The sequence below is a fragment of the Ascaphus truei genome, chromosome 21 (assembly GCF_040206685.1).
Source record: "Ascaphus truei isolate aAscTru1 chromosome 21, aAscTru1.hap1, whole genome shotgun sequence".
Lineage (NCBI taxonomy): Eukaryota > Metazoa > Chordata > Amphibia > Anura > Ascaphidae > Ascaphus > Ascaphus truei.
In genome coordinates this window covers 23171899-23188837 of record NC_134503.1, presented here as the reverse complement: position 1 = coordinate 23188837, position 16939 = coordinate 23171899, and the positions used below count along the sequence as shown (strand labels likewise).

General features: G+C 48.8%; 1 protein-coding gene across 8 annotated transcripts in view; it reads left to right on the top strand.

Annotated features, from left to right (window-relative positions):
- The window catches only part of DENND1A (DENN domain containing 1A), a 514179-nt gene extending 500003 nt beyond the window's left edge, over positions 1 to 14176 (top strand). For 5 of the 8 annotated variants that reach the window (XM_075579369.1, XM_075579371.1, XM_075579367.1 and 2 more), the window contains 3 exons: positions 6849 to 6977; positions 7420 to 7666; positions 8124 to 14176. In XM_075579369.1, the coding sequence (XP_075435484.1) occupies positions 6849 to 6977; positions 7420 to 7666; positions 8124 to 9293 (1546 nt within the window). In that variant the 3' untranslated portion in view covers positions 9294 to 14176. The remainder of the gene's footprint in view (positions 1 to 6848; positions 6978 to 7419; positions 7667 to 8123) is intronic. The other 3 variants (XM_075579373.1, XM_075579372.1, XM_075579370.1) reach the window with 1 other exon arrangement.
- Positions 14177 to 16939: the final 2763 nt, after the last annotated feature.

The following is a 16939-nucleotide window of genomic DNA, read 5'->3' as shown; positions in this document are numbered from 1 at the left end:
ACACGTGAATTAGACTCCACTGTACTCAGTAAAGCCATAAACATGAGAACGAGGGGAGACTCGGGGTTCTCCGCGGTGCAACCTGCACAAACCATTCACACACACAGGCCGCACCATTCATAATTATCACTGACCCAACAGACTTCAACATCTGCCCCAGACTTGCCCTTTCCTGCACGCTTCATGCTGCACTTAAGCTTGTAACCAGTTTGTGCTGCACAGTCCAGTGTATAAATCTGTGTGGGGTGTCATCACTGGGCTGAAATCTAACCTAGAATAATGCACAGCTCTGAGAGTGGGGCACATCTTAGTGACCGTGTGTGTTTATGTATATGTATATACCAGTCTAATAATACCCAGTTTAGAGACAGCATTTTATAAACTGGATGGCCGAACCTGCCCATCAAATTGTGGTTGTGATCAATAACCTGTCCATCAAGGTGTGATAGTGATCAAGAACCTGCTTTAAGAGTTGTGATAGTGATCAAGAACCTGCCCATAGAGTTGTGATCGTGATCAAGAACCTGCTCACAAAGTTGTGATAGTGATCAAGAACCTGCCCATAGAGTTGTGATCGTGATCAAGAACCTGCTCACCACATTGTGATAGTGATCAAAAACCTGCCCATCTAATTGTGATAGTGATCAAGAGCCTGGCCATAGAGTTGTGATAGTGATCAAGAACCTGCCCATCTAATTGTGATAGTGATCAAGAACCTGCTCACAGAGTTGTGATAGTTATGAAGAACCTGCCCATAGAGTTATAGTGATCAAGAACCTGCCCATAAAGTTATAGTGATCAAGAACCTGCTCACCACAGTGTGATAGTGATCAAAAACCTGCCCATCTAATTGTGATAGTGATCAAGAGCCTGGCCATAGAGTTGTGATAGTGATCAAGAACCTGCCCATAGAGTTATAGTGATCAAGAACCTGCTTACAGAGTTGTGATAGTGATCAAAAACCTGCCCATCTAATTGTGATAGTGATCAAGAACCTGCTCACAGAGTTGTGATAGTGATCAAGATCCTGCCCATTGAGTTGTGATAGTGATCAAGAACCTGTCCATCAAGGTGTGCTAGTGATCAATAACCTGTCTATCGAGGTGTGCTAGTGATCAATAAACTGTCTATCGAGGTGTGCTAGTGATCAATAACCTGTCTATCGAGGTATGATAGTGATCAAGAACCTGCTTACAGCGTTGTGATAGTCATAAAAAATCTGCACATAGATTTGTTATAGTGATCGAGAACCTGCCCATTGAGTTGTGATAGTGATTGAGAACCTGTTGATCAAGGTGTGATAGTGATCAAGAACCTGCTTACAGAGTTGTGATAGTGATAAAGAACCTGCCCATTGAGTTGTGATACTGACCAAGAACCTGCCCATAGAGTTGTGATACTGACCAAGAACCTGCCCATACAGTTTTGATTGAGGACCTGTTCAGAGAGTTGTGATCGAGAACCTGCCCGGTGAGTTGGGATTGAGAACCTGTTTAGAGAGTTGTGATCGAGAACTTGCTCGGAGAGTTGTGATTGTGGTCAAGAACCTGCCCATAGCGTTGTGATCAAGAACCTGCTCGAAGAGTTGTGATCGAGAACCTGCTCAGAGAGTTGTAACTGATCAAATTTCCATTTGAAAAACATCCGTGTGAAATTCTTTGCCATTCACCTACAATTTCTATTCCTTTGTGAAAACATGAATTAATAAAGAGATTATTAAGTCACAGCTGGAAGGTAAAGTATTGTAACATGGAATGAAATATATATATATATATATAAATAACAAAAAGGGACAGTGCGGGCTCCATAGTGTAAATGGTAAAGGTTTTATTAACATGAGCTAAAATCAGTTCACTCGCAGCAATGAGGTAGGATGCACATCGGACATACAGATGCAGCGGCCGTTATTGAAACACGTCACACAGTGTATACCTCAGAATACCCACGTCATGGGGCGGGATTTCTTCCAGCCTTACCGCCTTAAGAGGCGAGTGCAGAACATGGCATATTAGTGTTCTGGTTTTTAAACACCTGAAATTGGCACAGTAGCACAGCACTGTACACATTACCATTCATTCATCTCATTGTACACAAAGAAACAGAATCCATGAAATTCAAACAAAGCAGCCGCGATAAACACGTGTGCCTGGGGCGATTGGCCGCGTGGAGTACAGCAGCGCACACGAAAACGGCTCCGTGATTTGTTCGAATAACGGCCGCTGCAGCTGTAGACACCAGTGACCCGTTGTCTTTCTGTCTGTCTGTCGGTATGGAGCTGTGGAATCGTGGTTGCATAATGCGTTTGGATTTCTTCCGCTCCCACAGCCATAGAGATCCACGCGCACGCAGCCACGAGACTACAGCTCCATACCGACAGACAAGCAACGGGTCACTGGCGCCTATGTCCGATGCGCATCCTACCTCATTGCTGCGAGTGAACTGATCTTAGCTCATGTTAATAAAACCTTTACTATGTACACCATGGAGCCCCCTTTTTGTTTTATAGACGTATGAGGAAGGTGGTTGTTCCTGCGGACAGCTGCCCGGGTGTTCCAGTGTTTTACATCATTTTTATTTAGGTTTCATTTAACTTTTTGGCTTTCCCATCCTTATGTTTCTTCCTTGTGTTTCCATTTCCCTCTCCTAGCACCTTTTTCCTTGTCATATATATATATATATATATATATATATATATATGTGTGTGTGTGTATATATATATGTTGTTTGTTTGTGTGTTTGTATTGTTACTACATGTTAATCATTACTAGCTATTCTCCTCCATTCTATTTATCTAGGATTTTACTTTGATCCATCCTTTATCATATGTTTTAACACACTTCCAGTGCCTCTCTGTTCTTTATTCTTCCTTTTTTTTCTTTCCAATCCCTGTCTAAGTTGTAGAAACCTTTGTATATCAGTATCACCCACCTGAGGAAGAGAGGAAACCCCTCGAAAGTTTGTCCTATGACATAAATTGTTAGTCCAAATAAAAAAAGGTATCATCACCTAATACTAAAGTACTCATTTATTCTGCAACTGGACTAACACAGCTATTTCCGTTATATATATATATATATATATATATATATATATATATATATATATATATATATATATACACACACACACACGTCCATATATATACACACACACACACACACACACACACACACACACACACACACACACACACACACACACACACACACACACACACACACACACACACACACACACACACACACACACACACACATATATACACACACACGTACATATATATATACACACACACACACACCGTGTATGTACGACTCCTTAATGTTTACAGTATAAAAGGGGAACTGTGTTTTTACTACAAGAAAAATACGTATTGTAAGCGGTTTCTAGGATAAAGAGAAGGATATGTACAATACATGACGTGTTCCGTGGGAGACCTGTTTATCACAGAAGGGATTTTTGTTCAGATAAAGATTCTTCATCCTGTAATATCCCATAAAAGCTGATTATTGCTCCTTCCCTTCCTCCCATTTTAATTCTGAGCACATTGTCAATTAAATGTGAAATCTGTCCGTTTGTCAGCGTTGCGTGGTTTCGGCCACGGTGATGGGAAGCAGGTTCTGACACTTAAAGAAATCTCACCATGCAGATCATGCTCATTAAAAAGCAACCCGTGCGGCTGTAATAACACGCAGGCAGCACTCCCATCTCCCGGCTGCACCAGGCTGTGTGTCTGACATGATATTTAAAAGGAAGTAACTGTCAGCAGTGTCACACGCTGGTGCTAACACAAGGAGGGGCCTTCCGTGCATTGCGGACATCGGTACCCGGCACCTTGCCCTTCCTCATACCGATCACTCGCAGCACCGGAGAACGTCGGGCCGCCTCCACAGGGGCTTATATGTCACCGTTTAACCCAAAGTGTCTCTATCTGCTCGCTCTCTCTCTGCTGCGGAGCTGCTCTGCGTGCTCTCTCTCTCTCTCTGCGGCGGAGCTGCTCTGCATGCTCTCTCTGCCGCAGAGCTGCTCTGCACGCTCTCTCTGCGGTGGAGCTGCTCTGCATGCTCTCTCTCTCTGCTGCGGAGCTGCTCTGCGTGCTCTCTCTCTGCGGCGGAGCTGCTCTGCATGCTCTCTCTCTCTGCGGCGGAGCTGCTCTGCACGCTCTCTCTGCGGCGGAGCTGCTCTGTGTGCTCTCTCTCTCTGCGGCGGAGCTGCTCTGCATGCTCTCTCTCTGCTGCGGAGCTGCTCTGCATGCTCTCTCTCTCTGCGGCGGAGCTGCTCTGCATGCTCTCTCTGCGGCGGAGCTGCTCTGCATGCTCTCTCTCTGCTGCGGAGCTGCTCTGCATGCTCTCTCTCTCTGCGGCGGAGCTGCTCTGCATGCTCTCTCTCTCTCTGCTGCGAAGCTGCTCTGCATGCTCTCTCTCTGCTGCGGAGCTGGTCTGCATGTTCTCTCTCTGCTGCGGAGCTGCTCTGCATGCTCTCTCTCTGCTGCGGAGCTGCTCTGCATGCTCTGCGGCGGAGCTGCTCTGAATTCTCTCTCTCTGCTGCGGAGCTGCTCTGCATGCTCTCTCTCTCTGCGGCGGAGCTGCTCTGCATGCTCTCTCTCTCTGCGGCGGAGCTGCTCTGCATGCTCTCTCTGCTGCGGAGCTGCTCTGCATGCTCTCTCTCTGCTGCGGAGCTGCTCTGCATGCTCTCTCTCTCTGCTGCGGAGCTGCTCTGCATGCTCTCTCTCTGCGGCGGAGCTGCTCTGCATGCTCTCTCTCTCTCTGCGGCGGAGCTGCTCTGCATGTTCTCTCTCTGCGGCAGAGCTGCTCTGCATGTTCCTTACCTGCGGCGGAGCTGCTCTGCATGTTCCTTACCTGCGGCGGAGCTGCTCTGCACTGTAAGTTCCTTACCTTTGGCAGAGCTGCGCTGCTCTGCATGTTCCCTACCTGCGGCGGAGCTGTTCTGCATTTTCGCTGCGGCAGAGCTGCTCTGCATGTTCCTTACCTGCGGCGGAGCTGCTCTGCATGTTCCTTTCCTGCGGCGGAGCTGCTCTGCATGTTCCTTACCTGCAGCGGAGCTGCTCTGCATGTTCCTTACCTGCGGCGGAGCTGCTCTGCATGTTCCTTACCTGCGGCGGAGCTGCTCTGCATGTTCCTTACCTGCGGCGGAGCTGCTCTGCATGTTCCTTACCTGCGGCGGAGCTGCTCTGCATGTGCTGGATAGATTGCTTTGCCGAATGCAGTAGGAGGAATCTCAGCCCATTGAGCTTGTATCTAATCTTCTAGAACCTGAAGAGTATGCGGAGAAAGTCAACATTAACAATTAGCTGATGCCTAGCCCCAGAGCTTCTACTTCAGAGGCCAGTACCATCACCTTAAAATCATACACATACATGTAAAGATACCATTAAAGGCTACAGACACCTAAAAACAAATACAGGTTCTGTGGTTTGGACTCCAGCGAATTAATACGTCTGTGGCTCCCCTCTCCCAAACCCTCTCTACCCCTATCCCAAACCCTTCCTACCCCTCTCCCAAACCCTCTCTCTACCCCTAACCCAAACCCTCTCTACCCCTATCCCAAACCCTCTCTCTACCCCTATCCCAAACCCTCTCTACCCCTATCCCAAACCCTCTCTCTACCCCTATCCCAAACCCTCTCTCTACCCCTCCCCCAAACCCTCTCTCTACCCCTATCCCAAACCCTCTCTCTACCCCTCCCCCAAACCCTCTCTCTACCCCTCCCCCAAACCCTCTCTCTACCCCTATCCCAAACCCTCTCTCTACCCCTATCCCAAACCCTTTCTCTACCCCTATCCCAAACCCTCTCTCTACCCCTATCCCAAACCCTCTCTCTATCCCTCTCCCAAACCCTCTCTACCCCTATCCCAAACCCTCTCTCTACCCCTATCCCAAACCCTCTCTCTACCCCTATCCCAAACCCTCTCTCTACCCCTATCCCAAACCCTCTCTCTACCCCTATCCCAAACCCTCTCTCTACCCCTATCCCAAACCCTCTCTACCCCTATCCCAAACCCCTCCCTACCCCTCTCCCAAACCCTCCCTACCCCTCTCCCCAACCCTTCTCCCCAACCCTCCCTTCCCCACCCTCCCTTCCCCTCTCCCAAACCCTCCCTACCTCTCCCAAATCCTCCCTACCCTATCTACCCATATCCCAAACCCTCCCTACCCCTCTCCCAAACCCTCCCTACCCCTCTCCCCAGAACTCTACCCCATTCACCAGCCCTCCTTACCCCTCTCCCAAACTCTCTCTACCCTTCTCCCCAGCCCATATTAGGAGAACTGGGTTTCCTTTCCTATTTTAAGAGGGAACTTTTTTTGGTTTGTCACTAGGGGGTGGTCCTCGACCTTTTCACCACACCCCTCTATACAAATTTAATTTTATTGTATTAAAATACATGTATTTTAACTATATTTCACTCATCTCACTACATCCATCAGAGTGCATTCCTAAGGGAATCTTTCTGTTTGTTTCTGTTCATGACTCCCTATCCCTTTTTGCACCAGATGAGAGCTAAGACTATACCTAGTACTATACCATTACTTTAAGCTGATGCGGGGGCTTCTTCCCTTCTCTCCCCTTTCCTTTGTTTTTTACTCCTTACTGAGGCATTTGCTTATTCTCTCTCCTTCACTCTTGACAAGTCAATCGAAAATAAGGTTGCGCGGCCAGGGAGTAGAAATTATGGGGGAAATGACTTCCGTCTTGTGTGATGTGGCCCTCAGAAAATCCATGTGATGTTCAGTGCTCGTTCTTTGTGGGTGTCCCGGCGTGGGAATGTGTTCGATGGATGCCACGCTTCTCTGTGGCACTAAACGTCTGTTCTCTTCCTATTCCCTCAGTGTTGTAAAGCCCACACGCCACTATACTGTTTTCCTCTCTGAAGACTCTTCTGATGATGACTTTCTGCAGGAGGAGGACCCTGTCTCTGGCTTCTCTGAGAACTTTCTCTTCTCTGCTCCCTTTGAATGGTCTACTCTTTATTCTCAATCACCTATGTTATCATATAACTCTTGTCACCTACACACAATGATTTACAATATACACAGAGCAGCCCACACTAAAGGGAAGTCCATCTGTGGGTATCGCCAAGTTACAGCCCTACTGCATAGTTAGGATTCCTGACATCTTTATATCCATGTTTCCACCTCTCCAAATAATACCCTCATCTCGAAAAACAGTGAGCTGTTAAAAGCCGGCCTGGGTTTTACTTTAATGCGTACGTGAAAAGATGTGTATGTAGTATGGGGGAAAGCAATCTTACATCAACATGGGGAAGTGCTAGAACACATTGAATACCTAACACCCAACAACTTTATGTCCGCTCTGTGCAATTCACTCTGCCTCTTGCTGAGAAATGCAGTAGCATTAGGAAGAACTGATGTGTGTACTTTGCGTTTCCTACATTTTCAGGCCTCAACAGTACCGGGCCCTGAAGGAATCCGACGCAGATGGAGATGAGGTGATCAGTCCAGGGAAGGAGTGTGAGGCTGTGGTGGAGCTGCCCAGCACAGAGATCACACACATCAATCTTCTGGAAGACATCTTCAGTAACCTGCAGGCAGAGTCCCAGCCACACCTGCTGAGCCAAGCCAAGAGTATGGAGGACCTGCGGACGCCCAAGGAGGACAGCGAGGGGAATTTCACTTTTGATTACCAGGTACAGGTCATCTCACGTTGGTAAGAGAGGGGTTGTATAAGCTGGTCTTGGGAGCATCCAGCTGGTACCATGTCATATAGGCCACCCTAGAAAAGTGACAGTGATTTAATGAGATTATATGTATGTGCCCATGAATTACCTGTCCTGACCGGGGCAGAGGGAAACACAGTGCCCAAAATCACAGGGAATGGGCAGCTCTACACGGGAATTTCAGGCTAGTTGTACTTTAGGCCGCGGTTTTAGCTGCCCATCCGTGGGACCTACCTATATATTGGTGTCTCTATAATTACTTGACGGCCAGAGGAGCCGGCAATGCATTGATTGTGACGCGGTGTGTCATTGATGCGGCGTTTCCGTGGCATGGAACAGCTTACATTGCACATGCGTATTCCAGATATGAAGTAACATTCAGTCTGTGCTGCTGTCTCGTGATTAAGCTTCTTGTTTATTTTAACAGAGAATGGATTTCACTGTCCCAGAGAGGAACCGCACGGTCCCCACAATGAAACACAGCCACCCGTATAACAAGCTGTGGAGCATGGGGCACGATGACATGGCGATCCCCACAAAGTATTTGCAGATTTCACCTGAAAGACATTTAACTTTCCCTGACTGTCACACCCCTGCCCCACACAGGCTGCTCTCCCGGGAGGACATAGCAGTCTCTGCAGAGAGAGAGGAAACAAGCAGCAGTGCTCAGGGAAGTATCACCATCCCGCGGCCACACGGCAGGAAGACCCCAGAGCTGGGCTTCGTTCCACCGCCTCTAGCACTGAGAGCAGCTAAACAGCAGGGCGCTGCTGGGGAGATCATAGCAGGCCCCTTCAGGGATCCATCGCTGGAGGAGGAGTACAGAGCAGCCACTTCCCAGGTGCTGTCTGATTCTGGTTCTGCCGACATGCTGCAACCGCTCAAGGTCTCGACACAGATCGGAGCGAGTGATGACCTCCTCAGCCTTTTGGATCCATTAAAAACGGGCTCATGGCAGAGTGTGAGCCGGCCTTCTGCGGGTGACGCCCCAGCCTGCTCCAGCACTCCCTGCTTCACTCCATTACAAAGTGACTTTGTTCCTGCAGCTTTTGCTCAGCCGCTGAGATTACCCTCTCCACAACCCCTGTTTCTACATTCGCCTCTTAATCCGTTCGCCCAAGCGAGGCCGACAGAACTACCAGCTTCTCTAATAAAAGCCCCAGTGGGGCCGTTCACTTCACCCATTGGCCCTAACTCACTCATCGCTTCACCTGGCTTTTACCAGCCGCAGAGACCTCACCCCTCAGTGCTGCCACGAAGCCATCTCTTTGGTCCGGTTCCATCAGGCACACAGCTTAATCCGCCCATACAGCAGAGTCACAGCACCTCCCAAACACGGCGAAACTTCCCACCTACCATCAGTGGCCCCGCAGGTCACAGAACTTTACACGTGGCTCCACCCAAGGACGGTAAGGCTGGGGAACTCCCAGCCATCCCTCCTAGACCTTCTAAAGTCTTAGAACAAGTCCTTGTCCCCTCAAAGCCAGGCCAACCCAGGGATCCATTTGAGGACTTGCTAAGCAAGACCAAGCAAGCGGCAGCCCCAGAGCCCGGTAAAGTAGAGCAGCTCCGGAAGCGATGGGAGACATTTGAGTAAGACTCGGGTCCGTGGTTATTTGTCTCTGAGCAGCAAACAAACATGTTTCTTGAGAAGCAGAGGATGGAAATGTAAAGGCACCTAAAAGATACACGTGGCATAATCATGATATCAAGTATTTGCTGATAAACTTCAGACTCACAAGTTTGCTATTAAAGGCTTTAATATATCATTGGTATATAGTATCCACATTTCTTTCTTCGGGTAAGTGATTTACAGGCACCCAGTTCTTGTTACATCTATATAATATAAATTGTCTTACCTTACTACTGAACCCAGAGCTTCGTGTGTTATGTAGAATACGCCAAGGCGTTCGGACAGACTTCACTGTGTGAGCAACGTCCACTGTCACACACAGCTGCATATTAGTGGTCATTAGTAGGGTTGGTCACTCTGTCCTGTATGAAGTGATTTGGAAATTTCCTGCGGTCAGAATCCTCATATAGCAACCTTCAGCTTTATATGTTCTCCCACTCACCGAGCCACACACTTAGTATGAAGGATATGTATTCTTCTGCAGTGCTGATCATGTATTCAGCTCTGTACATAGTGGAATTTACAGGCACAGTGACTCATGACCCGGAGAGCTTACAATCTACTTAATATCCACCCTCGCTTGTCAGAATAAAGTGCTGGACATGGTAGAAAGTGGCAGTGAGTATCTCCGTCCGCCCCCGGACTCTTCCCTTGGGATATAGCAGCTCAGCCTCCTGCTCGCACTCTGCTGCGGCGTTATAAGTAGCGGCACTATCGCCCCCTCTGTAGGGCAGCGGCAGGAGGGCAGACAGAATAGGAGTGTGTGGGTGTATTGCGGCACATCGATGTTTTACGTTTGGTGTTATACGCTGCAGTGACACTTCCTGTCCCCAAACTGACACTGCAAGCTCTTCAGGAAATGGGTCACTGTTCCAGCATTGTACAGCACCGCGTATACCTGCAGTGATATATAACACATGGCAGGCTACAAATACACATTGCTTGCAGGGCGACAGAAGGTCTACATTATATAATACACAGGTACACGGCCCAGTATTAGTAACTGGTTGGATGGACTTTAAACTGCTTCCATTTTCATGGCATTTTAGCAACGACAAACTATCAAAAATGTGAACGTTCCTCCCGCTGGATATACCCACAGAAATGTGCTAGTGTTATTTATTTTGTATTGTTTAAGCATCCTGCATTGAATCATGTAATGGGCGTTACCGCAGCACTGCAGGTTTATTCCGCTGGGCACAAAGCGTTCTGCGTTCTATGGGATCCGCGCACAGTACGGGGATGTTTATAATCTCGCTCATTTTCAGCGAAATATTTTGCAGAGATAACGGAGTAAATCAGGGGGTTTAGTCTCAGTACCCGTCATGCTCACAGTGCCCCGCAGTACCTGTCATGCTCACAGTGGCCCGCAGTACCCGTCATGCTCGCAGTGCCCCGCGTACCCCCAGCGCTCGCAGTACCCATCATGCTCACAGTGCCCGCAGTACCCGTCATGCTCGCAGCACCCCGCGTACCCCCAGCGCCCACAGTACCCCAGTGCCTGCAGTACCCATCATGCTCGCAGTGCCCCGCGTACCCCCAGCGCTCGCAGTACCCATCATGCTCACAGTGCCCACAGTACCCGTCATGCTCGCAGCACCCTGCATACCCCCAGCGCCCACAGTACCCCAGTGCCTGCAGTACCCATCATGCTCGCAGTGCCCCGCATACCCCTAGGTCCCGCAGTACCCGTTATGCTTGCAGTGCCCCGCGTACCCCCAGCGCTCGCAGTACCCATCATGCTCACAGTGCCCGCAGTACCGGTCATGCTCACAGTGCCCCGCGTACCCCCAGCGCCCACAGTACCCCAGTGCCTGCAGTACCCATCATGCTCGCAGTGCCCCGCGTACCCCCAGCGCTCGCAGTACCCATCATGCTCAGTGCCCACAGTACCCGTCATGCTCGCAGTGACCTGCGTACCCCCAGCGCCCACAGTACCTGTTATCCGAGTACCCACAGTACACCAGTACATCCCGTGCCTGCAGTACCCGTCATGCTCGCAGTGCCCCGTGTACCCCCGGCGCCTGCAGTACTTGTCGTGCCCCGCGTACCCACAGTGCTTGCAATACCCATCATGCTCGCAGTGCCTGCGTACCCCCAGCGCTCGCACTGCCCCGCATACCCCCAGCGACGGCAGTACCCGTCATGCTCTGTGACCCACATACCCCCAGCGCCCGCAGTACCTGTCATGCTCACAGTACCCGTCATGCTCGCAATGCCCAGAGTATCCCCGTTCCTGCATTACCCGTCATGCTCGCAGTGCCCCGAGAACACCCAGCGCCCGCACTACCCCCAGCACCCGTCATGCTCACAGTCCCCGCAGTACCCCCCCTGTCTGCAGTACTCGTTGTGCCCGCGTTGGCTTTATGGGGAGAGGAATAGAGAGAGATTCTGCGTGTTCTGTAAGGGAAAATCACGCATGGCCGCCAGACTGAGGTCAGAAACCAACCAATGCAAATAGCTCAATCTCCGCAGATATCACTTTCTGCAGATAATCCCACGTGAGGATAAAGCCTGCAGTGCTGCTCTAACCGCTCGGCTGTCAGAAGTGTGTGTAATACAGTGTGCTGCAAAGAACGGATACACGGCACTCTGCGCGTTACTGATACACAGCGCTCTGCACGTTACTGATACACAGCGCTCTGCGTGTTACTGATACACAGGGCTCTGCGCGTTACTGATACACAGGGCTCTGCGTGTTACTGATACACAGCGCTCTGCGCGTTACTGATACACAGCGCTCTGCGCGTTACTGATACACAGCGCTCTGCGCGTTACTGATACACAGGGCTCTGCACGTTACTGATACACAGCGCTCTGCGCGTTACTGATACACAGCGCACTGCGCGTTACTGATACACAGCGCTCTGCACGTTACTGATACACGCCGCTCTGCGCATTACTGATACACAGCGCTCTGCATGTTACTGATACACAGCGCTCTGCATGTTACTGATACACAGCGCTCTGCGCGTTACTGATACACGCCGCTCTGCGCGTTACTGATACACAGCGCTCTGCATGTTACTGATACACAGCGCTCTGCACGTTACTGATACACAGCGCTCTGCGCGTTACTGATACACAGCGCTCTGCATTACTGATACAGCCGCTCTGCATGTTACTGATACACAGCGCTATGCGCGTTACTGATACACAGCGCTCTGCGCGTTACTGATACACAGCGCTCTGCGCGTTACTGATACACGCCGCTCTGCACGTTACTGATACACAGCGCTATGCGCGTTACTGATACACAGCGCTCTGCGCGTTACTGATACACAGGGCTCTGCGCGTTACTGATACACAGCGCTCTGCGCGTTACTGATACACAGTGCTCTGCGCGTTACTGATACACAGCGCTATGCGCGTTACTGATTCACAGCGCTCTGCGCGTTACTGATACACGCCGCTCTGCACGTTACTGATACACAGGGCTCTACACGTTACTGATACACAGCGCTCTGCACGTTACTGATACACACCGCTCTGCACGTTACTGATACACAGCGCTCTGCACGTTACTGATACACGCCGCTCTGCACATTTCTTATACACGCCGCTCTGCATGTTGCATACAGTATACATACAGCACTCTGCACGTTACTGATACACTCCGCTCTGCACGTTACTGATACACAGCGCTCTGCGCGTTACTGATACACAGCAGTCTGCACGTTACTGATACACAGCGCTCTGTACGTTACTGATACACAGCGCTCTGCACATTACTGATACACAGCGCTCTGCACATTACTGGTACACGCCGCTCTGCACGTTACTGATACACAGGGCTCTGCACGTTACTGATACACAGCGCTCTGCGCGTTACTGATACACAGCGCTCTGCACGTTACTGATTCACACCGCTCTGCGCGTTACTGATACACGCCGCTCTGCACGTTACTGAAACACGCCGCTCTGCACGTTACTGATACACAGCTCTCTGTACGTTACTGATACACGCCGCTCTGCACGTTACTGATACACAGCGCTCTGCACGTTACCGATACACGCCGCTCTGCACGTTACTGATACACAGCGCTCTGTACGTTACTGATACACAGCGCTCTGGGCATTACTGATGCACGCCGCTCTGCATATTGCATACAGTATACACACAGTGCTCTGCACGTTACTGATACACTCCGCTCTGCGCGTTACTGATACACATCGCTCTGCACATCACTGATACACAGCAGTCTGCATACAGTATACACACAGCGCTCTGCACATTACTGATACACTCTGCTCTGCATACAGTATACACAGCGCTCTGCACGTTACTGATGCACTCTGCTCTATGCGTTACTAATACACGCTGCTCTGCACATCACTGATACACATTGCTCTGCAGAAAGTATACACAGCGCTCTGCACGTTACTGATGCACTCTGCTCTACGCGTTACTAATACACGCTGCTCTGCACATCGCTGATACACATTGCTCTGCATACAGTATACACAGCGCTCTGCACGTTACTGATGCACTCTGCTCTATGCGTTACTAATACACGCTGCTCTGCACATCGCTGATACACATTGCTCTGCATACAGTATACACAGCGCTCTGTACGTTACTGATGCACTCTGCTCTATGCGTTACTAATACACGCTGCTCTGCACATCACTGATACACATTGCTCTGCATACAGTATACACAGCGCTCTGCACGTTACTGATGCCAGCCTTCTGACAGTGAAGAGTTTGACAAGAAAGATTAGGGATATGTACAGCATATGTGTGAGGAAAGCTGTACTCTGCCTCATGTGTGTTCCGTGATAAACATCTATTCTGCATTTCTGTTTTTTACTGGAAATCTGGGAATGTTTTTTAAGTTTTTTTTATATATATAATCTCACGGTATTCTGAATTATGACATTTACCGGGACAGATACTAAGTGGCCTGTGTGTGTACAGATGCAGCGGCCGTTATTCGAACATGTCACGCGGTGTATACCTCGGAATACCCATGTCATGGTGCGTGATTTCTTCCAACCTTACCGTGTGTTGACTCGTTTTTATCGAGTGCAGAAGAGGCATATTAGAGTTCTGGTTTTTAAACACCTGCAAATTGACACAGTAGCACAGTGCTGTACACATTACAATTCATTCATTTCTGCCACGGATACGCAAAGAATTGTACCCGAAGAAACAGAATCCATGAAATTCAAACAAATCAACCGCGGTAAACACAGGCGCGAATTCCGCGTGAAATACAGCAGCGCACGCGAAAACGGCTCTGTGAAATGTTCGAATAACGGCCGCTGCATCTGTATATTCGCTTTGTTACTGTTTGGAGCAGGAGCTGATAATTAAATGCTGGAATTGTCTGTTTGGAGGAGATATTAACCCTGTGAAAATAAACATGCTGCACTAGTAATATAAAGTGTTTTAGACCGTTGGAAGTGTCTAGTGATACTCAGTACTGCTTTTTTTGTGGCCCCACACCCTCGCTTAACAAACAGGTCTCATTGGGCCCGGATAAAGACTTCACCGAGCGATATTCTGCTCACCTCTCTGGGAGCAAAGGGATTAAATGTACATTTTGTTAACTGATGCATGTCACAAATATTCTGTTTTATTGCATATGTTTCGCTGTGTCCGAGGAGTTCCTGGGCCTGGCATTGCGGCGGTTTCGGTCAGTGAGAGGTCAAACATTAGTATTACACTTGGGGTGCATGCCTGTCTCCGTGGATACAGTGCGTTCACAACAAAGTGTGTTACACAACAAAGTATTTTTCTATAATTTGTACCTTTTTATTCTGTGTGTAAAGATAACATTGTTCTTTTAAAGCTCCGTGAATTACAACGCTGTGAAAATGAACTTGAGATGTCTTTATATGTGACAATTACAGGAAATAAATACCTACAAGCGCACACAAGCCTCTGCCGTTCACACTTATTATTGTTAGGGGTGGTGCGCGAGTCAGGCGGGGAGGTGCGCGCGTCAGGCGGGGAGGTGCGCGTGTCAGGCGGGGAGGTGCGCGCGTCATGCGGGGAGGTGCGTGTTTGTGTGTGTGTATATATATATATCTCACTACATCTGTTTGTGTAGATATATGTAACTATATACAGTGTGTGTATATGGATGTTTATATAGATATATGTAACTAGGTGTGTGAGTATGTGTATAGATATGTGACTAGATGTGTGTGTATTGTGTGTGAGTATAGATATATGTAACTAAATGTGTGTGTATAGATATATGTAACTAGGTGTGTGTGTGTGTGTGTGTGTGTGTGTGTGTGTGTGTGTGTGTGTGTGTGTGTGTGTGTGTGTGTGTGTGTGTGTGTGTGTGTGTGTATAGATATATGTAACTAGATGTGTGTGTGTGTGTATAGATATATGTAACTAGATGTGTGTGTGTGTGTATAGATATATGTAACTGGGTGTGTGTAGATATACGTAACTAGGTGTGCGTGTATAGATATATGTAACTAGATGCATGTGTGTATATATAGATATATGTAACTGTGTGTGTGTGTATAGATATGTGTATATTGATATATGTACTGTAACTATAGGTGTATATAAATGTGTGTGGGTGTAGATATATTTAACTATACAGTTGTGTGAAAAAGAAAGTACACCCTCTTTGAATTCTATGGTTTTACATATCAGGACATAATAACAATCATCTGTTCCTTAGCAGGTCTTAAAATTAGGTAAATACAACCTCAGATGAACAACAACACATGTGAACAACAACACATGACATATTACACCGTGTCATGATTTAACAAAAATAAAGCCAAAATGGAGAAGCCATGTGTGAAAATAGTATACCTTATGATTCAATAAATAGCTTGTAGAACCACCTTTAGCAGCAATAACTTGAAGTAATCATTTTCTGTATGAGTCTCTATCAGTCTCTTACATCGTTGGGGAGGAATTGGTATGAGGTGTTTGTGCTGATATGCTGTGTTTGGTTTTCGCCTAACGTGGCGCTGTGCATTATGGCCAAACATCTCCACTTTGTTCCAGAAGTCTTGTGGTTTGTTCAGATGCAACTTTGCAAACCTAAGCCGTGCTGCCATGTTCTTTTTAGGCCCGGGCCATAGAGGGGTGAGGCGATCCGAACCGCGCTGAGGCTTGCCTGCTGAAATCTGGGCGATTTCATGCCCATACAGGCGAGCCAGCGGGCGCGATCGGAGCCGGGGGGAGGTGGTTGGAGGCGGTCCAGTGACGTCGCTGGGCCAATCGCCCGCAACGCACTGACGTCGACGTCACCGCGCTGACGTCACGGCGCCGTGACGTCGACACTGCTGTGCTGGGATTGGAGGTTTTCAGCCGACAGCGCGCTAAAAAACAGCTTGGTGCTCGGCTGAAACCTCCATCTCGTCAGCACGCCTGCGGACGCTCGCGTGAGCCCCCTCTCAAGGCATCCTCATTGAGGATGCAGGGGCTCAGCGCGGAGCGTCCGCACGCCTCAGCATGGCCTGTCCTTCTATGGACTCGGCCTTAGAGAGAGGAGGCTTTCTCCTGGCAACCCTTCCAAACCAACCATACTTGTTCAGTCTTTTTCTAATTGTTCTGTCATGAACTTTAACATTTAACATGCTAACTGAGGCCTGTAGAGTCTGAGATGTAACTCTTGGGTTTTTTGC